At 42.7% G+C, this 25,180-nt stretch overlaps 1 protein-coding gene across 1 annotated transcript in view; it reads right to left on the bottom strand.

The window, feature by feature from the left end:
- Nucleotides 1-25,180, bottom strand: part of LOC306783758 (tomoregulin-2-like) — a 116,117-nt gene that overhangs the window by 52,341 nt on the left and 38,596 nt on the right. The window contains exons 3-4 of the mRNA XM_079277547.1: nucleotides 13,650-13,779; nucleotides 1,555-1,581 (exon numbers count right to left, since the gene is read on the bottom strand). Coding sequence (XP_079133673.1) covers nucleotides 1,555-1,581; nucleotides 13,650-13,779 — 157 coding nt within the window. The remainder of the gene's footprint in view (nucleotides 1-1,554; nucleotides 1,582-13,649; nucleotides 13,780-25,180) is intronic.

The following is a 25,180-nucleotide window of genomic DNA, read 5'->3' as shown; positions in this document are numbered from 1 at the left end:
TGCTTTCTTTATAAACACTCCCTGCTTCCTGTTGAATTACAAAGATATAAATACATTTGATGGGTAAAAAAAGAATGGCAGTGCAAAGTGTATTGATGTACAGAATGTTGGTGGGTGTCCTGTTGGGCATAAGGGAGGCAGGTAAATGAAGTCCCGGCCCACCGGTGCTGCCGATGACCGGTCCGACTCTGGCCCAACCAAGTGCTTCCCACAGGATTCTGCAGCTCTTTCAGTGCATGTTTACAGTTAAATGCATCGATGTGGAGCTCTTTGAGAGCAACATTAAGAGGCTTGATCTATGATGACCGTTGTTGCTTGTGAATTTCATGCTCTGGTAAACAATTCAATCATGTACGCATATTGGTTGTACGGCGATGAAGTGGCAAAAAAGTCACACCCGCAACCACCTTTACTCCGGATCTTTTTTCACGCCAAACTAGAGCCGGTCTCCGGACACTTGCCACGGAAGAAATGCGTCCTGTGAGAAAAATCATAATTTTGTTGGAGATGAATATATTTGTTTTGTATTTTTCAGTGATAATGTATCATAAAAGCACCACATATGCCGTCTGGCTTAAAAATTAGAAGGCTGAAATAACATTCTGACTGATGTTATCTGTTTATTTTGCTAATGTAGGTACCATAGCCGACTCTGCCGGTATTAATCACACCGCTGTCACTTTATCTTGCCATTGTTTGTCTCATATGCTTTTTTTGTTGTCGTTTTATGTACCTCTTATTTTATCTTTCTTTTACTTCCTCTATTCATCTGCGCTACTGCCGTCCTTGAGCCGCTGCAACCACATTTTCAGGGATACGACAAAGGTTTATCTTGTCTTATCTTATCTTTCGGTAAATGGCCATGTGGGGGCAGTGGTATCAAGCTGTAAACACAACACTGACAAATTATCACATTATAGAGCCGCTTTAGTGAATGTGTTAGCGAACAGTCGCATTTTTAACACATACAAGCAGAAATGGAGCCACATTTCCATTCATGTGGGGTCGTGTTTATTTGTTGAGGGAAATATCTGGCTCCGCTGTGTTCACCAGTTAGCCCTGTGATCCTTTAACCAAGTTAAAGGATCCCTCAACTTCTCAAGAGCAAAGGACTCTACCAGAGGAAAACTGTCCAACTGTCACTGTCACTGACCAACTGGCTCACCATTTCCCTGATTATGATCAGTTTTTGAGCCTTTCTTTCCAAAGAGAATTTTTTGCTGGAATTTTGATAATTGCAGCTTTAAAAAGTGTATACATTTAATTAAAACGTAACATTTTAATTATTGGATTGTGGTGTGTCATTATATTCACATTTGGATTCATTCAAGTTAAACTCCTTTGTTTGTTTATGAATGCATACCATATTGTTTGGAATCATGAATAACCCCTACTTCCTTTAAATAAACTGAACTCGTTTGACAGTTCACTTGTCTGCTGAGTTGCAAATAGAGAGTCGGTGGAGGAAGAAACACAGAGAAATACATTAAAAAGCAGCACATGTGGAGTTAGAACAGAGGAGGAGGAGGAGGAGGAGGAGGTGAGTAATCTTACCATCGTCTCCTGATCCTGAGCCTGCATCTGTGGAGGAGAAACAAACAGTTGTTAACCAGAGTCTCACTCATCGGCTGAATAAGCCTGTGTATCTGCCTATGTGAGCAGAAATAACAGCTTTATAGACAATGAACGGTAATGCAAAAATCAAATAAATCTGCATTCAAATATTGATTTAGAATTCCAATGTTAACGTGATCAATGACGCTTCGTGCTATTTGTTCCAGCTCTAGAATGCGTGAAGAGACACACTTCATGTTCTTCTGTGTGCATTTGAGCGACTCTGTCTAAAAGATGGGGCAGAAAGTGATACTGAGAATAAAAGTGAAAGGGTGCCCTGGGGGCATCGAGCATCACGCATCTTCTCCATTCCTTTCTGCGGTAGGACTGTGGGAAGACACTGTGTTACGGCGACTCCTTATCCGCGGCTTTCACACCGAATCTGTGCGGAGCTCCCTCAAAACACACCGAGCGTGCTGAAACTGTAATATTGGCTGTGAAAGGGATACTGATGAGCACTTGGAAGAACCGGCACCGTGTAACTTGAGCACAAAGTGATCCGCTCAAATGCCGGGGGCCATAGACCGGACGCAGAGCCTCAGAGGACTGTGGGGATAATAGCTCAGCTCCATATGAACATCATGTGAGAAGGGCTTAGAAGAAGGAGGTGCACGCACTAAAACACATGCCGTCTGCCCAGCAAGCTGTACTGATACTTTAATGACGTGAGCTTTGGGTCGATAAAATACATTTGTGACGGGATAAAACCATGTCTCCAGTGGGAGGATTCGTTGAGGTCAGTGCAGCAGATGGTCAGCTGTGTCAAGGGAAAGAAACTCTCAAAGCAACCGGTCAATAATCAGTGAGGTGGGACTGCCTCCAAAATCACAGCAGACATGAAATGTTGTCCTGGCAAATTTTGGGGGGGAAATATTTTCTTCTTTTGCTTTACATCATTTTTTTTAATTGAATAATTCAGTCTCTTTAATTGAGACGTGATAGTACAAAAATGAGAATTACCGGCTTGCGTCGTATGCCGTATATCAAGTTGCAGTTTACGTCCATGTCCATCTTAATTTGTCATCACTTCATTTCATCCTATTAGTCATTCGTGTGAAACTTCTCTGCTTTGTGAGGTAACAGTGACCTTGACCTTATCTTTGAGTCCAAGCTAAACCCAAACACATAATGTGTCCGGGCCAAGGCATAGAAATACACAGTGGCAGACAGCAATGAAGGAGTGGTCCTTTCAACCTTCAACCTTCAACCCATGGACCTGAAGACACCGACTTAAGGGCTGCAAGCAAGACAGACAGTTATGATTTTTCACCAGGTTTGTCGATTTTCTGAAACAAAAACTACCATCAGAATACCACCTGGACAGTGCACCATGCTATAATCGCTTAAAGATTGCATGCATAGTGGCTTTAAAATGAGTCCAATAATATAAAATCTATCAGTAAAATCTCTAAAGGCCCATTCTTAATTGTGGGGATTAGTCAGCATTAAACGCCCTGACCACCATCACTCTGCCTCAAAGTTGGTGTTGAGGAAGGTGTTATCTGGGCATCAGTGTGAGCATCAGCAGGTAACTGGACTAAAAAAAGTGGGGATTGTGATTAGAGAGTGGCACCTGTGTGGACAGACGAGAGACTCATCTCATCTGGTTTGGGGTTACTTTATTGGATACTGACGCAGTAAGGCACTGCCCATAACGATTTTAAACTAATACACAAACTGAAACAAGAGGGTTAGCTTACTGTGTAGCGAGTAAAGCCTTGGTCTGACCAGAACTGATAGCATACAAATACATTTTCCCCTGTGACAAAAAGGGTTGCAAGCATAAGATGCAGGAGCTAGCTAGCCCTCTCTTCCAGTCTTTGCACTTGCTCCACAGATGTGCAGCACAGTCCCATAAATAATATAGCTGCAAAATGGGAAAGGGCTACAAGAAGATGCTCCCACAATTCCGACAGTTTATAAAACAGGTGAGGGGAGGTCATAGTTGCCTCAATTCAAAGACCAAGGATATGAATATAAACAGTAATTCATAGAGCCGCTGGAATAGAATAATTTGCCACATATTTCAATAATCTCTAAGAAACTACTATTGCAACGACAGCCCTGCAACATACATAGGCTAAATAAGTAATTTATACAATTTTCATGGCATTAAAAAATGTTGATATAACAGCTACGCTTCCTGGATTTCAACACAACCAACTCTTCCCGGCACTCCCCTCTCCAACTCTAACTCACGTTTCCATTGAACGAGACTTCTCCTTGAGCGAGACTTGGTTGGACAATCAAAAAACTATAATCAGATACAAGTATTTAAAAATATGAGCCTGTCAGTGTCAGAAACAAGCTCTGTCAGTGGACGTATAATGACGGTGAGGAATTGCCCCAAAAGCTGCAGCGCTCTCGCTGAATACTGGGCCAATTAACAAAAATCCAGCTTGTAAAAATCCAGAGGTTTCCCTTTGATACACGAAGACATGTAGCTATGCTCCAACAAAAGCAGTGAAGAAGAAGACTGCCAGCTCTAAAGCTGCCTTGACAGGTGTTTCATGTAGCCTGAAATGCATTCTACATGCTTGTTGGATCTCAATGATACACACAATGCATTTTGTTGAGTAACAATGAATGCAAATAGAAACTGCTACACCTACATTGTACATCTGTTTCAAAGAAAAATCCACATGGACAACTTTGATGTTGGAAAAAAAAAGAAGATCTCAGTGCACACCCTGTCTTACCTCCTTTTACATCTACAGAATTTCAGTGACCTTGGTACATGGGGGGAACTGCATGTACAGTGTTTCATGAAAAGGCTGAGCTTGAAGGATCAGGCTGAAGTCAGAAGGGGTTCATGGAAGATCAATAAAAACCTTTAGTATCCGTACAAGGGCAGAGGTTTCAGGAGAGAAAGACTGGCATTAGAAAATAGAACAAAATGGCAAGGGAGATAGGCACAAGCGTACTTTTCTGCCCACTTGTCTGCCAAATAAAGGGTCACAAAGAGGAGATAAGAGGAGCGCAATTTTTTTTTTGTGAGGAGGCACAGAAGAGTGAGCAAGAGAGCAGAGGTGGTGTGCCAAGAGAGCAAGAAAGAAAAAAAAGCATGGTTACCTTTTGTAGACAACAGATGATTGAGTTAATTTTCTTTTCAGTTTCGCAACGATTGATTAGACGAGGGACAAAGCAGATAGAAAGAGAGAGGACCCTTCGAGGGGAACTGTAATTAACCTCACTGTGCTGCTTACATCAGAGGCTGGACTGCATTGAGCACACACACACACACACACACACACACCAATGAACACACTTTCCACCTTCTGCTGTAAATAAGCTTGAAATTTAGGCTTCAGTATGGCTGCAGGGATGTCGACAAGCACTGCATGGCAGGCGGTTTTATGTCTCAAACTACCTGTGTGTCCTTGTAAAAATGATTCTCATATTCTGAAGAGCTATCTTTGCGGTGAACCCTTGTAATGGATTTTTTTTTTGTATGATACACAAGCAGCACCACTTCATTCTTTGTACAAAAACTACACAACCTATATGTGCAATATCTACAACGGCAATGAGAGGCAGCTTTAAAGGCTACGGTAGCTGTCTGGAGAGATGTAGAACAAGTTTCTGCAACTTTTGAAAATGATGTTCCATCAAAGCCGAACTTGATGGGAACATTTTCAGCTCAGTGGGAAACATATGGTTTTTAATCTACTGACCACAGGGGTTGGCGTATCCCGGGATTCCGCAACAATCTTCACCACCAAATTGCTTTCTAGATGGAACCCAGATCCCAAATTAAAATCTCAGAAGCGGCGGACCGTCCGGGATCATCGCTATATCACACTATAATTTGCCAGAATTGCTGACGTTTCCTCCCCGACTGCGATTAGAGAAGACTTTTCAGGTTCAAAGCCCCAACCAGCCCAGTATCTCCTGGATTTATGAGCATATTGCTGGAATCTGCCTGGCACGATTTACGGCCAGTGCCAACATGTCAGCATTTATGTAGGCAGAAAGCATGGTGGGGCTGGATGGCTGTCACAGGTCTGCAATGAATGCTTGCATTTCAATTGCTGACAGTAACTTGCCATGCTCAGATACTGCAGAAAGCACAGACTTTTTGTTTTTGAATGCAGCCCAGGATTTTTGCCCTAACCCTGATGTCCGAGGCTGGAGATAGGGTTGTCCCAACATAAAATGTCCTTCGGAAAGACCTTGAAGCCCATTCTGGGGCGCTGCTCAGTAGCTCATCTTGACCTCTAACCTCCCCGGAGAACAAGCAAATAGAAAATCTCCCTACAGATCAATAACGTATATAATAACGTATCAATAACGACTATCATCACTTAAAGTGCTTAGAATTCAGATAGAATTTGCAACAGATTAGCGCTGACAAGACCTGAATATGTTTCTACACACAGAGAATTGGTGTTGTGTTGATAACTTCTCCTGTACTGTATGTGAGATTATAGCGACGCTGATTGTCATTTAGCTGCTGGTCTACTGCTAACCCAGAGTGCGCGTCTTAAATCATCATAAACATATGGCTCCTGTCATCTGTTGGTGCTCAGGGATTTCCAGAGCGACAAAACGGTGATTAAACATGTCATCAACATTTTAACAGTGTGTCAATTAAACCCTCTCCCAACTCCCCATCGAACGACTTCCTGGAAGTTACACTGTTGATATTTGCGGAATGGAGTTGGAAAGTGCTATGTGAGTGCTTGCCTTCGCTAAACTCCCTCCTTTGGGGAAAATAGACGGCTTCGTTTGTTTCACTTGGCCAAGCTAATGCTCCTCACTGCGCCGGGCTCACACTTGATGTGATAGAAAAGTGGTACCATCCTGTGGTAATCAGCTCTCACTGGTTTTGTAACGCTGAGAGCTCTCCCCGCTATCGGCCTCTAAATCAGAACTTCCTTATCTGTCGTGACATGAAGGGAATAAAGACCTGAAAGGACTGGAATAAAGGAAGTGTGAATTTGCTTCTCTGTCTGACAGATGTTGCACTGAAAAAGTCAATAATGGGCAAGAACACCCCACTTTGTAAGATGGTTCGAACCTAAACCTCCGTCGTATAAAATTGCTCAGGATGTGCACACTTTTCGACGGCCGCCGTCACCAGACGCTTCTCCTTGGGGCCCATAAAAACAGAAGGCTTTGGTGTCGCATTCGTCTGTGCCTCAGTATCGTCACTTAGCATGAAACTGGCACCTCAGCACGCCTCCTGTTTACTGTTTGGAATGACAGCAGACTCTAACGTCTGGCCTCTTGGCCCTCAGCAGCATCCAAGAGGGTTTGACGGGAGCACATGTGCTGTCAGATGGTCTGTCATGTACAGTAAAGACAAGAAGAGATCTGGTAATGTGACAAGATGGGTCAGACGTGTGTGAACGTGACGGTCTCACGTTAACGTTGTTTCTCACCAAACACAACATTGTACATGAATACCTATGAATGCATCACGCTAACATTATAGCAGTGGCGGACGGTGCATTTTATACCTGGGCCTTCACTGCTGTCCTGCAGCTGAAATACCACCTTATTACCACATTGTGGCACCACAGCTCATTTTTAAGGCTGTAACTATGTACGTCTTCGTATTAAACCATTCGGTATGAGTCGTTTGAATAACGCTCAAGCATTTAGAGAATGCAAAAGCCTAAATTCAGGAAAATATAATGTTCCCAGCTGGTCTGGCTGTGGGATCCACCGTCATTCCTTAATGACAAGCCGTGACCCAAATAGAGTGCCATTTTACTTTCACAACATGAATGTTGAACGCACCTCTCTGCAGTGTCTTTCCTCCTCTCAGCACCTTGTGTCATGGTGCAGCTCAACTCAGTCAGAATGCATTTTGATTGGTTGACCTAAATCACGTGATGTGATTCACTACCCATCAGCCTCAGCTGGGCTGTTACGTTTCGTGATAGTCACGTGCTCGCCCACTGACCAATCACAGCACACTGCACCTAGCGGGAAAGCTACAGATGAACACTGAGCTGCACGTAATGCTGACGTCATTATAGGTGGCTAGCGGCCGCTGACACGTCAAAGAATACGCCCAACATGTCAAACTGAAGATCTGATTGGTTGAACACTATGGCAATCAACAATATCGTCCCCATGTACTTTAATCTGCGCTGGTGGCAGAGCAGAGTCTGCAGGCATCTGGCTGTTCTTACATAGAGACACATAGAGGTGAGATCTGAGAGCAACTTAGAGCAACTGAGGAAGACAGTAGCTGTGTAATGAGAAAATAAGATAATGGGAAAAATATTTTTATAAATTATAATACATGTAGTGCATTTAAGAAAAATGATTAAATCATAAAATAAATGATGTTTTTTTTTGTTGTTTTAAAAAAATCTATAAATAGCTTTGTGATTCTGTTTAGGCCAGCAGAGAAGGCCTTGCAGGCCCTGACGGCCCACCACTGCATTATAGGTTACGTTTGCTCAATACTCATGTTTACAGAATAAAGCACGAACACGTCATAATATAACTCAATGCAACTAACGTAGGTATGTTAGCCGTTAGCTCTGTTGAGCAGGACTGTGCTGCCCACCGGCTGCTAACAGCTAACGTTACTAGCTCTCCTCCTGCCGCTTTATTCACAATGTAGCATTATTAGAGGAATTGTCTATCATCTCTGGTACCTGATAAAGTAGAGAAACGAGTAGCATCCCGCTTTTTTATTTTAGCATTGACTTAAGTATCGTTTCTCATGACATACCGTTTGCTGTAGGTGGTAATAGGTCATGTTTGCGATCACGTTAAGCATAATTACTTCATGAGGTAATGGTTTAAGTCTGAATAAGTGATGTAATATTTAAGTGCCACGAAAAAAAGAAAAAAAACTTAAATTAAAAATCTATAAATCTAAACTCCTGTAAATGCTAAAACAAGTACATGTGATAGGATTGTTTTTTCAACATTAACAATGCAGGACTAATTTATATATATAACGAGGTTTTCCCCCAGAGATGTCTGTTTTAGGATGTTTTTCACCCCAGCAATTAAAAAATAAGTATTGGAACTAGCAAGCAGATATCCATTCCACTACAGTTGGAGCTAATGGCATTCTGGGAGATGGGGATGGAAAGGAGGACAGGGAAAGATCGAGAGAGAGGGAACAAGAGAGAGAGGTTTATGTGCCAGTACATGTACAGCTTGGGTGAAGTAGTTTTGATGCTCGCATTACGTACAATTAGTAACTCGTATCGCTGGTATTCAGGATATCTCCTAACGTTTCCCGCCGTTGCACTCGTTTTGCGTTGGCTTAGCAGAGAGTATCAACTAAATGGCTAAGTGGTGAAGAGAGCCGAGAAGAAACATTTCAGAAGTAGCTGCCTGCCCTACTTTTCCACATGAAAGGGTTGTGTGCAACACTCGCTTACGTAAGAAAGCTCCCACGCAGCAATCCCGTCGTGTGTTTCACTAAAAAATGAAAAGCAAGCATTTGTAAATTTAGATAGCCCCATGTTATCGAAGACTTCATTACTTTCATGACTGTATTTACATTTCTTTTCAATTTCTTCGTTTCAAATTTCCTCTTAATTAATATACCAAAGTTGCAGTACATAGGACGGCACTAATTTCAACAAAAATGAGTAATTTCCACCCATTTTATTACTGCACTGCTGTGGAGTTTTAAATAAATTTAAACATCCCTTTATGTCATGTCATGGTAGCTTGTTACCATGGCAAATACATCATTGCAGTATGTATTTAATGAGAAAAGTTCAAACGTATTTCTTTTTAATTTAACACCCCCTTAAATATATCTGTTTACTGCTATTATATTTTAATGAGTGTATCCATTCTGCACTGAAACCTGACTCCCGCCTGAGGAGAGATGTTTTCTCGCTGCCTTTGACCTTTTGTAAGCTACTGCAAACAGAAGGCGATAATGCTCACATTATGACTGGAGATTACTCGTTAAAAAATGAAATGAAAAAAGCTCAATAAATGAGTGGAGAAACATAATGAATGCAGATGCTCCTCCACGGGGCTCAAGGACTCACTGAATGGCTTGATGAGTTGTGAATCACACACTCTGTCCTTCAGTCACCAGATGTTAACACAAACGAATACCTTTCCCGGATTTCACAGCGACAGAGTGATGTTTGTCGAGTTTAATCGTGAGAGACGTTGCAAAGTTGCAGTTTGACAGGCATGCATCAGCGCACATATCTTATCATTAACATTTAGCATGAAAAGACTTTTTTTTTTGAGCAATTTAGTATGAAAAAAACTATACTATGAAAACTAGCATTGTAGACGATACAATAAGAACGTAGTATGGCACTGGGACACCAGTCTTTGCAGACTATAATTTCTGACCAGGAGAAATGGAGATGTTTTATACCTTCTCTTTAAGTTTGTTTTTTTACAGCTCCCAAGGCAATCACATGAGTGCTTTACAGAGAAAAGGCAGCAAACTTTGTGTGTTTTAATTAGTTAAAATAGTCTTTCATTATTGTTACTAAATCTTTCTGGGCCACTGCTGCATTAATATTACATTCAACAAATGTACAGTCTTCTATCATTTATTTGTTTGTCTCAAGGGTACGTCTTATTCAAGAAAGTTCTTCTTTTTCCTCACCGCGTCACCAACCACATTTCCCAAGTTCCCCAACCAGATGGAACGACACAACCACACTAAAATGACTTGAACGCACAATGACCCTTCACATATTCAAGATAAAACCCACTGAGCTAAACTTAGAAGGAGGCGTGAGAGTTGGACTCCACTGGAATGAAAGTTGATTGAGCCGAGAGAGGGAAGTACACTTGTTTTCACTGTGGCCTTGTTCTGGAGAAACGCCAGAGCAAAGAGAGGGTAACATGTGACGCCGAACAGAGCATACTGTAGAACCACTGTCATTGGTTTGTTTTTTCAGTGGACAAAAACATCCTTGTTTGAACCCCGTGTTAACGTCTCAGAGGCGCTGCTTGTTGCATGGAAGAAAGGGGGCACTATCCCTTTTCACTTTCAAAAGATCCACAAATCCACATCACGCACACTGGCTTACGCTATCACATGGCTCGCAAAGGACTTCGCACACACACACAACGAGCACTTTAGAGAGAGGCTGGAGGTTTCATGTGACCATGCAAAAGTCCTGCCTACTGGCACACAGACCGTTGCCGCTGTCTCCGCACGTTCCCTCTGCTGAGCTGTGCCCGTTCGAGGGCCTTTGAATGGACTTCTGCCTGCTGCCTGGAACTGTAGCAACTGAGTCAGCGACTGCTCGACTCGAGCCAGCGATGCCGTCTTAGCCTAAGCAGTGACTCACGTGGGCCTCGGAAACAGCCAACGCCACCTTGCCGGTGGATTCACTCATTCACAACTTACTCAGAACATTAATTGGTCAATTTTTGAAATAATCCCTTTGGGGGCCGTGAGGGAATGCTTATATTTTAAGTAGACGCTCGTCCATTTGGATTTGTCATCACAGGATTACGTGGCCAAACCAATTTCCACATGTTCTTACAACATAAAAACTAGACGGGGTAAATAAAACACTGCCTGCTTTTGTGTTAAAAAATGTCCCAGACTGCTTGTTCAATGAAAAAAGGGCATAAATAGGAATCAGGCTTGGGCGGTAACTGTGTCTTCATACATTTTATACTTTTCGCAAGCAGCAGGTACCGACGGTACCGACACATCAGTGGGCTGAACGGAGATGGTATGGTGATGGCGGACTGGCAGATGAATAAAATCATGTGGCAAGAAAACTGCTTTTGTAGTTTGAAGACCAAAAACCAAAAATCGCCATCTTTCTGAGCTCTTTCAGCTGCCTGTTACACCGCAGAGACCGACCTCTGTGTAGCACGTGCTGTGCACTACAACACATCACATCAAGTACAGCAGCACAGAAAGCACCGCGTCTGTATTTGTGACAGCACTAAAAATCATACTGTCAGGATTTCTAAATAGCCTTGTACACCATAATACCGTGGAACATGTATTAAATGTATAATTACATTACACTAGTCACGGCGGTCATTTTCAAAAAGAAGGCTGAGTGTCATAATTAAAACAGTCCCACCTTAAACCCAGTCACCTGCATGGAAATCTCCCAATTTTACAAGGATCTCATTTCTACTGCTGCCTATAGAGTGAATCCATATAAGCGTTCCCAAACTTTTTTAATGACGAGGAACCTTTAACTTTATGGCACTGCATACGCTGAGCAGCACTGCCGGTGTTCATAACGCAGCTAATGAAGTGGCTGACCTTTCCCGACTGAAGGCGCCCACCGACTCAGCTGCTTAAACACCAAGCTATATCAGCAAACAGTAATTCCAATTATGTTAGATAATTACACGGAGGGCTTCTACTTTCCAGCCCAAGAAAAGATAAAAACCATAGGTGATTGCTAATTGGACAGGGTATAGAAAAGAGTTATATTCAAATTTTTATGAAAAAAAGCTGGTTCTCAAAAATGGGTAGTCCCTATATACTGTATTCGGGATAATCGACAACAAGCTATGCAAAGAAACAAGACGGAACCTAATCGCTCATTGATGTGAAGCAGAGGAGGGGTTTGCCCCTGTGGAGTATGTTGTTTTTTATTTATCTTGCTTGTACCATGGCCACTTGCCAGCATATTATTTTAAGGCAAAACTCTTTTAAAACAATGTCTTGAAAGATTGCACCAATGAGCGTCCAGATTTTAACCACGACTCACCAGAATCAGCTAGAAGCAGTCAATATCTTTTTCGACAACAAGCATATTTAAGGTACATTTGAGCATCACAGTTAAAGAGAGTTTCCACCATCTACTGTGTATCGTCTTTATTTTGCTCCATTAGTCATACAGTGAGGATTTTAAAAAAAAGAAAAAAATCCAAGTGGGTTCACTGGATTCCTCGCAGAATTAATGCGAGCACTTTTAGATTTTTTTTTTAAATAAAAAATGTCTTCACATTCCAGTAAAGAATGAAGTGGCCATGAAGATGATGTGTGATTCAGCCATTGGATTTTCTGCTATGTTGAGCATGCCTCTTGGCAACAGTGTTACAGTAACCACCTTTGACAATTCATGCCTTTTGACATTTATTTAAGCATTTAAGCAACGAAAAGGCCACAGCTGTCAAGCTTTCTTCAACTTCAACTTTCTGTTTAACACACCAAATTGAAGTAAACTGTTTAATTAACTTGCGTAATGCTCGGCGGTTGAGCAATGCAGCGTTGGGTTCATTGCGAGGACATTGTGTGGTTATGATGAAATCTTCATCCGCTCAATGAGAACACTTGCCACTTGTCATGGAAGTTGTGCTTGTTACATTAAACTTGTGGAAATTACATCAGTCTGTCACCCCTGGCAATTTGTTTTTCCATCATGCTTTAATTTCTTTGAAGTACTGCATCACTCTGCAATCACTGAACCCTGTCCACTGCAAGTGTCTGTATGCATTGATGATAAGGACATTTAAGCCTGAAAATTGAACAGCTGTTTAAACAACGTTCGATTAGCTATTTTTACCTTGAGTTATATTATTGCTATTTCAGTGGCCGGTAGATTTGGATGCAAAGACTGTGGTGTGTGTGTTCTGAGAACCCCCCACAGTGCCACACTCGGTGGTTTTCCCGCTGCAGTTGTCTGAACTTGACAGAGATAAAACCTGCAGTGAGGATGTTCACCCCAGGGAAGATGTTCCGAGGGTGGCTGAAAAATGCTTATTTCGGTTTAATCGAGAACTGTAGTGAATGGGCGGGAAATCAGGACGGTCTGCGTTTGCTTCTGGACTGAGACGTCTAGGTATCAAATATAAATTGTGCACAAGGCGCCGAACTGTCGGAGCTCACACTTATAATGAGTCACAAATTACCCTCACATTTTTCTGACGATGCTCTTGACGATAGCACATCATTTCTTGCGCAAAAGGTGCGATACAAATGCACCTTCTGCGTTACATCCTCTGCATGCTTCCAGAGTGTTACCTTCTTACTCGAGTCTTATCTGTTGGTGTACGTGTGGTGGGCGCTGCAGGGGTGCGACTGTGATGAGCATTTTCTTGTTTATTCGTCTGCGTGGGCGCCATAATAATGTAAATGCACGTACCAGCAGGACAGGCGCCTTCTGACATAATGAGTACTTCCGACTGCTGCTTGCAGGCGTCCCTGCGCAGGAAACACTCGTTCTGGTAGTTGTGATTGTTGGAGCCGCACACCGGGGCATAGTCGTTGTTGCACTGCAAGAGAGGAGAGGAGAAAACGAGTAAGAACATTAGGTCATATAAATGTCATGGAAAGAAAAACATTGATTGCGTGTCATAGAATCAAGATGAATGTTTATTCAACAGTCAGACATTCGAGCTATAGGTGCCATTGTCTTGACAGGCTAATTACTTACTTAACACAGCTGAGTGCTTAATCATATGCCGTGTGTGAGGCCTTGGTAAGGGTCAACTCCATTTCATTAATGCCACTTTACAAAACAATGCGAGGACTGATTTTATCCTCGTATTAGCGAGACAATTTCTCTGCTCATCATGCAGCATTTTTTTCAATTGGAAAAAGAGAGATATTCTCAACTGCAAAGATAATCCACATATTGATCATGTATAAATACATTAAATGATTTGAAATGAAATCAAGAGGAAAATGCAACAACTTGAAACTTGTTTCGAACTTTCAAGACCCCTGAATGAAGATGATATGGAATACATTGTTGTTCGATTTCGTAAAGCTTCTATTTCCTTGCTGTATTTGGAGATATCGCACTAATTAAGTTTTTCAGATGTTGGGGTATGAATGTGTCGTCGAAAACAGAACAATAAGTCCCTTTATGACACCATCAGAGGTCCTTTCAGTGCAAATGTGGTGGTTTAAAAATGTTTACGGTTCAAATTTGTACCTGAAAAGACCTAAATTTAACATTTTTGAATTCATGCTGGGTCCAGATTGGATTGTGCAAAATAAAATGATGCAATCACACAATGTAACAAAATAATGATATTACTAATGTGTGAGTGAGAGTCAATGGTTGATGTGCGTTTGTTTTTTTGTCCGATACGCATTGTGTAAGCTGTTTTGCCAGCGTGAAATTGTGATTTTCAGCCAACCTTGGTGAAACAGATGCCGAAGGTTATTGGTTGAACCTGTGTTTTGTGCCTCATGGGTTCGATTATGACGAGATAATAATGGTGAAATATGTTGTTTAAATAAAATGAGAATTACCAATCCCCAAGGTAAAGCAGTGTTGTATACAAATACATACAGCAGTGAAATTGTGCAGAAAATCAAAGATACGGGATACTTTTATCAAATTCAAACAGACTGCACAATTTAGTGCTGAGATTTACAAGGTGCACATTTGTTTATCACCAAATTCAGCTATAAAGGCCAGCTGGGGGTGCATGCCTCGTCAGCATTGTATTCAATTATGGAGCTGACATATCATCACATTACAATTGTAAAAAACCTGAAATCCCATTTTCTCAATCAGCTTCTTACTATGAGTTAAGGCCTTTACACACAAGGTCTTTCTTTGTGCGATTAATTTGTACATCAATACAGTTTCCCGAACTGTTGTTTCTGACATGATACTCTCACACAAATATTACGTGGCGAATAAGCAACGTTGTTGTTTTTTCAGGACGAGATCGATTTTCTGAGTTTTCGCACTGCAAATAAAGGCATCAACCAATCACGTTGTGCGTAACAGACATATTGAAAACGTACACAATAGTGTACAACAACACAGATGATATGAAGTCCGAACCGAGACGGCAACTTGTATTACTCCAGACAACCTTGATATAGGCAGTGCAGACCAGATTGACTTCTTCCATTCTTGGCTTTCACAATAAAAGCCTCAGACATATAGACTGTGTCACTGTTTACCAGAGGCAATTTTAACTCATCCAGAGCATTTTGCTCAAAGGAAACGGTATAAGTCAATAGAAATCTGGTCGATGGTCTATTCAAACCTTTTATTGAAAAGAAATCTGCAACTGTGACAAATTTGCATCTCTGCCGCTATGAATAACTTCGACGCAAAATATTTGCGGGCGAGTGTTTTGCATTGTGGTGTTGAGTACATGAACACACTCATTTCTGCCAAAGTTAATACAGTTTGGTTTGTTCACTGGTTTAAAGTAGACAATGCTCAAAGGAAAAGGTGATGTTATGTGATCAAACCAGACCCACACAATCCTGACCAAGCAGATTAACTGACTCTGAAATTCTTGAGAAATAATACCTACAGATGTTTTCTGTTTTTAATATTTACCTATGTAAGATTTGCAAGACATTATTTTGAATGGGTAATATTCATGCAACATATTTCTTCAGAAAACACGGCAGCATCTACTGTTGCTCTCCTCTGGTGTTGCTCCACTAGAGCAGTAGCAGGTTAAGTGACTTGCTCAAGGGCACTGAGCAAAATAGCTGCTAAGGTACAGAAGAACACACCGCATTCATTTCCCCACATGATTTGTTGGCTTCGGAGCAAGTTTAGATTTCTGATGACTGATGGCACCGAGCACCGACGAGTCTGTTTTCTTTTCCTTTTTTTTTGGCCATAGAGGAGAGATATTCATTTGATTCGATATCGATTCCCCTGTACAACACCGTAGGAATAACACATGTGATTATTCAACTGTGAAATATTCCCTTCTATTCCCTGGAAAGAAGGAATGGCTATCAGAGGGTCCAGATAAATTGTTGCTCCAAAGTCACATCCCATAACCTGATTAAATTCAAATGCTGAAAAATGAGCAATGTGTGAAAATGTGTTCCTGCTTGGTTGTGTGACATCACAAGGACAAGGCGCTCGTTTGAGAGTCCCCACAGGAAGGAGGCTAAGGAGCTCATGGCTCTTTGTCTCCACTTCTGTTCCCCTTTAAATCTCTAATGGATTGACCTGGAATCTGCTTTCTCTGGGCCAAATCATCCGTCTGTGGCCTCAGAGAACATTACATGACTCTCCCAAAAAGCACATGACTGTGAACAATTGCCACACTCTATGAATGTTTACAGCCACATGACACTCCCAACTACAACGTAGTAGATACGTCCACACTAAGCCAGCTTTGTCTTCTCATTTTGGCCCCCGGCTCAGCTAAGCCCGAAGCCTGAGCTGCTTAAAAACATTCGCCAACGTGAACACATTTTAAAATGCCTTGAGTTTTAGTGTGGACGGGTAAAAATGGGAGCTATGTTAAAAGGATGGTGTAAGCCTGCTCCGTCACAGTCAGGAGCTACGATGTAGTGAAGAAGCACACTTTGCCACCCATAAATCACCGTATGAGCACTCATTTTAAATAGCAATGATAGCCTATCACACAATACAGCTGTTGTTATGGACCTGTTCTTATGTCACAGACTGTAAATAACCGAAAAGGTTTGTTGACTGCAGTTTTGAAAAGTTTGACTGTGACCATCATGGTTTTTGGTCTTCGCCATCTTGTTTTTTTTTGCTACCAGAAGTGACAGAAGTGGGTGGAGCTAAGTACAACCGAAGTCTGAATAAGACACTTTAAGGCAACCAAAAAATGTTACAACTAACTTTCATGAACTGAAAACACACAGACAACAATCAAACCGGACAATGCTGTGGTAGCGACCTGTCAATCACGAGATAGCCTCGGCCTAAAGCATACCCTGCTTTATGGTCTATTTTATTGGAAATGGGATCAAAATGAACATCATGCTGTATTGAAGAAGACTTGAAACTACAGATTGAGACCATAAACTCAATGTTTACAATGTTTACTGAGGTAATAAATCAAGTGAGAAGTAGGGTAATTTTCTCATAGACTTGTATACAATTAGAGGCGTCGCCCCCTGATGGCCATTAGAGAGAATGCAATTTTTAGGGACTTTTTTAGGCACTTCGGCTTCCCTTTTCAGATCCAATGGTTGCCGCCTGATTTATGGTCATTTGTCAGAACACATTCAGTAACATTTCATCACAGTAGTACAGGAGTTACTGTTCACAAGGTTAACATACAACTTTCTTTTAACATCTTTTTTTATTTATTTAACGACGACTTTAAACCTTTGTCTTTAGCAATCCAAAGCTTGCATGTGTTACGAGAGAACGCTCACCTTCCTCAAGGCAGTTTCTCTCTAAAAAGGCCAGCCAGATATGTAAAGGAGAATAGCTAAACTGAGAGTTAGGTGTACCGAAGGTGATCACAGAGAGCACGAGGGGACTGAGCGTGGAATTAATGGAGACTCGCCGGGTGTTGGTTGAGATCGTTTAGGTGTCTGAGTGTGGACAGAGATCTTTAAACAAAGGACCTGAAAACAGCAGCGTGAACACACATCGTTCACACATCAACTGCTTTTCTCAGATTCAGCTGGCTTGGTGAGAATGTCATCTGAGACACGCAGACACACACACAAGGTCTGTTGGCCGCGGGGGGGAAGTGCAAAAAACAATGCGCCATCGATTCAGGAGCCCGGGAGCCTCAGAACGATCAAGTGCGAACACTGTCTTTAACCAGCTTGGGGGGGGGGGCAGAACGCACATAAAGAGAGTAAATGGAGGAGGAGTATGGAAGGGGAAAGATAAACTGCACACTGGCTCTTGATCAAAGGGATTGAGATGCAGGAAGGAATGGCTGTGGAGCAGACGAGAGGCAAACATGAGTGAAATTGGACTTGGGAGGGGGGGGGGGAGAAGTCAGTGGAAATAAATGAGAGTGAGACAGAAGGACTGAGGGTCAATGAGAGTAAAGAAAAATACAGACGCGAGACGCAGACGGCTACAGAGAGAGAGAGAGAGAGAGAGAGAGAGAGAGAGAGAGACAGACAGAGAGAGACAGAGAGATAGAGAGAGACAGAGCAATAGAGAGAGAGAGAGAGAGAGAGAGAGACAGACAGAGAGAGACAGAGAGATAGAGAGAGACAGACAGAGAGAGACAGAGCGATAGAGAGAGAGAGAGAGAGAGAGAGAGAGAGAGAGACAGAGAGATAGAGAGACGGAGCCCTGGCTCAACAAACTTGGCACGATAAAAAAGAAACAGCGCCTGAAGAAACCAAGGCACAAAAAAAAGAACATTGTGAAATAAAATAATAAAAGAATGAGAAGAATAAATGGGGACATAGACAGAGAGAGAGAGAGAGAGAGAGAGAGAGGGAGAGGAATAGAAAATCCCCTCAAAAGAGAGTGAGAGAGAATGGAAAAATGGCAACCCCACAAAGGCGCTTGGAATAGCTTACTGCAGGGCCCGCGCTTTTCTCTTTTTTTTGCCATCCTCTATCCTTCCCCTCACTCTCACACTCTCTCCCATCTGGCTCAGGCTGTTCTTAACCTGAGGACTCTCGCTTTATGCCAGACGTGATGCAACGGAAGGGAAAGCTGCCCGGCAGAACCCTGCTGGTGTCTTTTAAGAGTGCCTTCTTTTTCCGTGAAAACTCCCCCCCCCCCACCCCCATCTCTTGATCTTTCCCAATTTTTTTGCCTCTCACCATTCTGCGGAAAGGAGAGTAGTGACGGGAGGACGGGTGATTTGAAAACCTCCGTCTCCCTCGGAGGAGGTACAAAACGGAGGCAGCTGTGTGCGGATTACAGTCTCCTCCAGAAATACTCGTATACGTGGGTATGAAGGAGGATCCTGTGTGTCGTGTGGGCCTCTTAAAGCATGTTGGGTACATCTCTTTCATACTTAAGGTGAGTAGGACCAGAAGTGAGCGGCTTAGTCAGGTATGGTGGCGGACACAGATTGCCAAGCAGAAAATGAGACAAGACATAAAACATCTTGACTTGACGCTTTCAACTGATCTTTCAGCCGCTCTCATCAAAAAAAACCTCGACACTTATCTGCCAAGTTCTTATTTACTCATCGGGGACTTCTCTTGATGTGACAGCGGGGAAGAGAGCGAGCCGAGGTTACAGATTTCAAAACTTTTCAAACTGACTCTGTGTTTCTGCGCAAAGCACTTCTTTACACAGCACATGACCGTATTAGAGACAAAGGCCTTCTTGTTATAGCCTTTGTCGGGGCGCTGCAGCTTTGATCCTCGAATGCCTTGATGACTACCAGCGTGTGATGTCGGTGCTCTGCTAATATAAGCTTCGTCAGTTGTTGCACTCTAGTGTAAGTCGGCCCCGGATCACTGTCAGCTAAATGTAAATAAAACAAGACAAAGGGGCCAAAAAAAGAAATCGGCGATGTTTCTATGAAAGATAGGGTCCATTCAAAGAAAGATTCTGAAGGAGATACAAATGAAGTGGGTATGTTAATGAGAGCGGGGTGAAAAAGACAGACGGTGAGAAAATTTGATCCTCCACAATTGTGTGCAGACAGGGTAGCGGGGGCCATTGGCCCGGGCCATATGGCACGGCCTTATGTGCCCGCTGCCTCGGGCTTTGCGAAAGTCGCAGACATGGCCTTGCGCCTCCGCTGTCACAAAGCCTGGACAGTCGTGCGGCGTTTCCACTCAGTGCGCAGCGACAACAGAGGTGTCGACGGCCCCGTGTGAAAATGTGCTCGTGCTCTTTTGGTGTGACCGGTGCGGCTTAGGGACAGGACATATGGAAGAGAACGCCCGTCCGCCCACAGAGGTGAACGTCCGTGCACTTCAGCATACGTTCATGTTCTTTGGAGATCAAATTTGCTGCATCTTGTATGCAATTGAATTTGTTTCTATTCTTTCGTATCCCTTCCCACCCATTCTGTTTGGGGGTTTTTTTAGTTTCCATAATCCTCCTGCAGGGGCTGCTGTGGATCTGCCTTCCCTCAACTCTCTTCATCAAAGTTCCAAAAGCTAAGCTTTGGGACTGCAGCCAGGACCTGTTGTCTCTCTACCTGCCTGGGATCGGTGCATCACACGCATGCACACGCATGCACACACACACACACACACACACACAACGTCTAAGCACTTTGCACAAAAAAAAAAAATAGGCATCCGTGCCTTACCAGGTCACAACAACACACAACAAACTTGCAAAACAGGCAGCACCATCATCATTCATCCTGTGCCTCCGTAGCAGCTCCCAACGCTGACTTCGGAGAGCGTCCGACATAACCGCTGGCTGACAGGGGTGGAACAAAGACAGGTGGTGGGAAGAGGATGGGAGGAGGAGGGGGGGGGATGCAGAGAGAGAAAAAAAGCTGGTTTTGAAGAGGAAGATGTGAGGGGAAAAGAGGGGGCTGAGAACGGAGCTGCAGGGAGGCCGGCAGGGTGAGGGAGGAGAGGAGGTAAAGAGACTGAAAGGTGGAAAAAAGTGGAAGTGACGGAGGCGGACGGATGAAGGCGACGACAGGGACGAGGAGGAACGGCGCAGGGGATGGAGGCAAGTGACGTGCGCGGGAGGAAACACTGCGAGTGGGAGACAAAGGAGAGGAGCGATGCGAAGTGAAGGCGAGTGCAGGCATCGGTGCGTGACTGTGTGGCGGAGGGAAGGGGGCCATGCCAATTTGAGGGGGAGAGCTCTGCGAAACGCAGCGAGAGCAAACATGACAGGACATCAGCATCAATGAGCGATAAAACAAACGAGTCATCCGCCCGTCCAACGGAGCTCCCCTCCACCCGAACCCTGCAATCTCCACGTATGCAAAAAAAAAGATCATTCCATGCAACAATTAGTCAGACAAGTAAGATATCCACTGTACAAGATTGCACGATCATTGGATTTGATGTTGAATGGAATACTGCATCATTAGAAATTACAGTTTTGTAATAATAAAAATCAAGTTTATATTGTATATGTTTCACCTCTTGCAGGGACAGCGGAGCACTTTCTCCAACAGACTGATCCAGCTCCGCTGTCACAAGGACAGATTCAGAAAAACATTCCTGCCCTCTGCCATTAGACTTTATAATAAAACACCTCGGGCCAGATCGTCGTCCTTCACATGACTACAACGCTACACGGCTGTTGCTTGTTGTTGGTGATCCTGGCTCTACTGTCCAGGTTGTTTAGTTTTGTTTAGTTTACTAGTTGCTAATTTTATTTAATTAATACCACTATATTCATGGTATATACTGTGCATTTCTATTTCTATTCTAGCTTATTTTTCTTTTCTATTCATCTATTCCTTCAATTCAATATCTGCTCTGGTATTTTATTGGACTGTAGATATTGTGCATTCCATATGTTATATTTTATTTTACTCTGTAAATTGCTGCTGCTACAAACAAATTTCCCCCTGGGGATAAATAAAGTTTACATCGATCTATCTATCTATCTATCTATGTTTAGGTTGAGATGCAAAGTCAAAAATCTGAACTATAAGTCCAGACGCGAACAAACAAAGCTTGATAGCTTGAAAATCAATCATTAAAAAGGGAAAAGGTTTGTGTATACGGCTTATAAATATGCAGCTGTCTGACAGCAGAGGCAGCATGATGACCAAGTTGAACTTCGGTCATTTTGTCTGCCTTCGATTCATTTTGACAACACTAAAATCTCACGGCAATATACTTGTATTGATGAACAACGGCATGGCGTTCAAGCATGGCTTTAAAGCTCATCGAGTTACATTTCTCTGTCTGGTGGCATTGTTGAAACACACATCTGGAATTATACCACAATATTACAGCTGTTACTGTGGTGGAACCAAAAATCACGACAGGTGGCGCAGTTTTAAATAACGGCGACAAATTTGTAAATGGAGTAATATTGTGTTATGACTCCCAACGCTGTTGATTCAGTATAATAATAAATGCCAGAAAAACAACTTTACAACCATCAATTGCTTGCTATAGATAATACATAATAGGCTACTTTGCAATCCATCTGTCCGGATGAAGATTGTAACAAAGTAGATTGCGTTTCCCCCTCGGCCAGGAGTCCCTGCAGACTAATGGTCCCTGCAGTGTGGCCTCTGGCACCATTGGTCTGATGCCAGGTGACTAGGACTGTAAATACCTTCACAAGGTGGGCACCCAGAGGAAACAACTTCACCATGAACTGGCTGAAGCCATCTTTGTCAATGTAGAGGAGCAGATTTCCAAAGTCCCTGGGCTCCTTATGGTCGATGAAACCGTCTTTCAGACAAAGTGTCTCAACTCAAGTGTTTGTTTTTAAAGCGAGCTTCGTCCTGCGTGACGCCCACATTACTGCAGACATCGGATCTAGCTATCATTTCATCCCACGATCAATTTTATCCTCACTTTCGAAAAAAACAAACAGCCGCAATATATCCCAGACAACAGTCACAAGACTGGCAGAAATCTCTACTCTTTCTGCCTTGGCTTGATCACCATAGCCGACTCCACTGTGGACACAGCACCCAAGCTGGCCTGCTTTAGTGCCATGCTGTCAAACTGACAATCCCCCTGAATGTTTGCTTCACATTTTCTGAATGAAGTACCTGTTCAATCCTGTTGATGCCAAGTACGATCTAGTATTTTGAAATGATCTATATTTTTTTCCTTTTATAAACACAGGTATGTGGCACAGTTTTTGATTTTTATGCTTTTAAATGTCTGCTCTATTAAGCACTTTGTGATAGTACTGTCTGTGAAAAGCGCTATATAAATAAAATTCATTCATTCATTCATTCACAGTTAGTGTGAAGTCGGGCTACATTAAAATGAGTAAAACCAGCAGCGCTGCGTCTACTTTCTCTCCCTACATGTGAAGAAGTGGGCAGAAAATGACAAAACTGCTGCATTAAAGCGTTCCACCAAGACAGCAGGTGCTCTACAGTACTCGTGCTCTTCCTGAGCACTATGCTAATTGCAGGGAAAGTCAGCACACTGCAGCAGAGCCCAGCATTCATGGCTCATTTTTTCAGTGCACAGATGCATAAAGATGAGTGGCTCAGCCTCTGGAGCCCTGTTAGGAGGTTTCAGCGTGTGATCATTACATAAAGGGTTACAATACGTGGAGATTTTGGAAATTCATGGGTGAAATTTGAAAAGCACGGCTCGACTCAATGAAGCTCACACAGACGCCACTGTACTTTGGACAAGCGAGGCAAAAATGCCACAGTTGGTGTTCGCGTGCAGGGGGTGGGAGAACATGCCATGTTGGACTTCACGCCTGCCATTGGAATTTGGCATGAAATCATTTTCAGAAGTCAATTATATTTCACAAAATCTTTCATCCGATATTAGCGCGGGACACACAATGCCAAAGATATGTGCTTTGTGCTCTGCATGCAGACAATATCACGTCCCCACAACGTATTGAGAACTGGCTTAGTTAAAATAACAGCCGTGGCATCATTTTCTATACCTCAGGGGTTTTCAATACACATTCTGCAGGGGTTAGTTAAACATCTCTCAGCTGCCAGTATGTTGACCCTAAGGAGTACCACGTCAACCAGCAGAAGCTCCCCATTCACCAATCAAACCACCAGAAAACCATTGCCATACTAATAAGCTGCTGTTGGCCAATTAAGGCCAATTATGAAGCGCACGCTGCCAGGTGCGAAACACTCACATAAGGTTGCTCAGTAGCAAACGAGAGCCACGAAAAGAGCCTTTGGTTTATTTACAATTCCAATGACAAAGGTTTTAGTGACTCCAGAAGTGGAAAGAGGAATGAATTGGAAGGCTGTTTATAAAGATGCATAAGTTATACATCATACATATGTGTATCAGAGCAAGCTGGTGCATTGATCTTCCTCTACTTTTAAGGAGGAAAGGGGAGATCAAAATACATCAAAAATAGTAATTGGTTGAAATAAACCATTTCCCAAATCTCAGTATCATTTATGAAATATTTTCCTCTCTCCTTTGGAAAAAAAAAATCATTCATTGAAATGTGGACTGCGGAGAAAAGTGGTGGTGGGAGTCAGAGGATGAGCTCCTGCTGTCCTCCCTTAGGGCCGGACCTCCTCTATCAATTTAATGTAATACTTTTTTTTTCAAGCTCATCGGAGATTGGCCAAAACACGTCAAATGGCGCTCCGATGACGATCTCCAAATGTCATCGTCGGTTCTCTCGCGCTTTGCACATGATGAACTGTCAGTAAAGCGATGCTGTTCACGATCATACGGTTGCAGATTAGATTGACGTGCAAATTGTGAGCTACTTTTCCAGGATGCCCACTCTTTTCAAGAGGGTCATTTCCCGGGACTTTTCCAGGACATTTTCAGTGATGATCCAGCTGGTATGACAGACGAAAAATACAATACTGTACTTAAATTTACTACCATGAATAAAAAGGAATGAAAGGGTTACTATGACTATATTACGAGATAATCAATTATACACATCTTATAAAAACACTGTATGAATTGTAAGATTAATAAAAGATTCTATTAAAATGCTCGGAGATTATGTTACATCAGGCTCTTGGCTGAGCGAAGCATTATGTCACTGTACAGATGCTCTGGTTGTGACAAAATTTAAGTTGTAAATAGTTTGATAAATGTCACCCACGAGAGATTACAAACAATTCTTGAAAAGAAACTCTGACTGTGTCCTCAAACACAAGGTCTACAGACTCCCCTGTGACGTTGCATTCAGACAGCAGCTGCACAAGTATCAACAGAGACCATATCACAAGCTAATGATATGACTGGCTCGGTCGGGGCAAATTTAGAGTGCACAGCGAGGGATTGTTGCACATGCAGGCAATGTGGCAGATGTTATTCACTGCGAAAGGCCTTAACTAAAATGGACTTACTGCGGCGGCCTTTTCCGTCAGCGACTCTTAGTCCCAGGACAGCCTACCG

Source organism: Melanostigma gelatinosum (genome assembly GCF_949748355.1).
Source record: "Melanostigma gelatinosum genome assembly, chromosome: 10".
Lineage (NCBI taxonomy): Eukaryota > Metazoa > Chordata > Actinopteri > Perciformes > Zoarcidae > Melanostigma > Melanostigma gelatinosum.
This window is presented reverse-complemented; position numbering and strand designations above follow the sequence as displayed.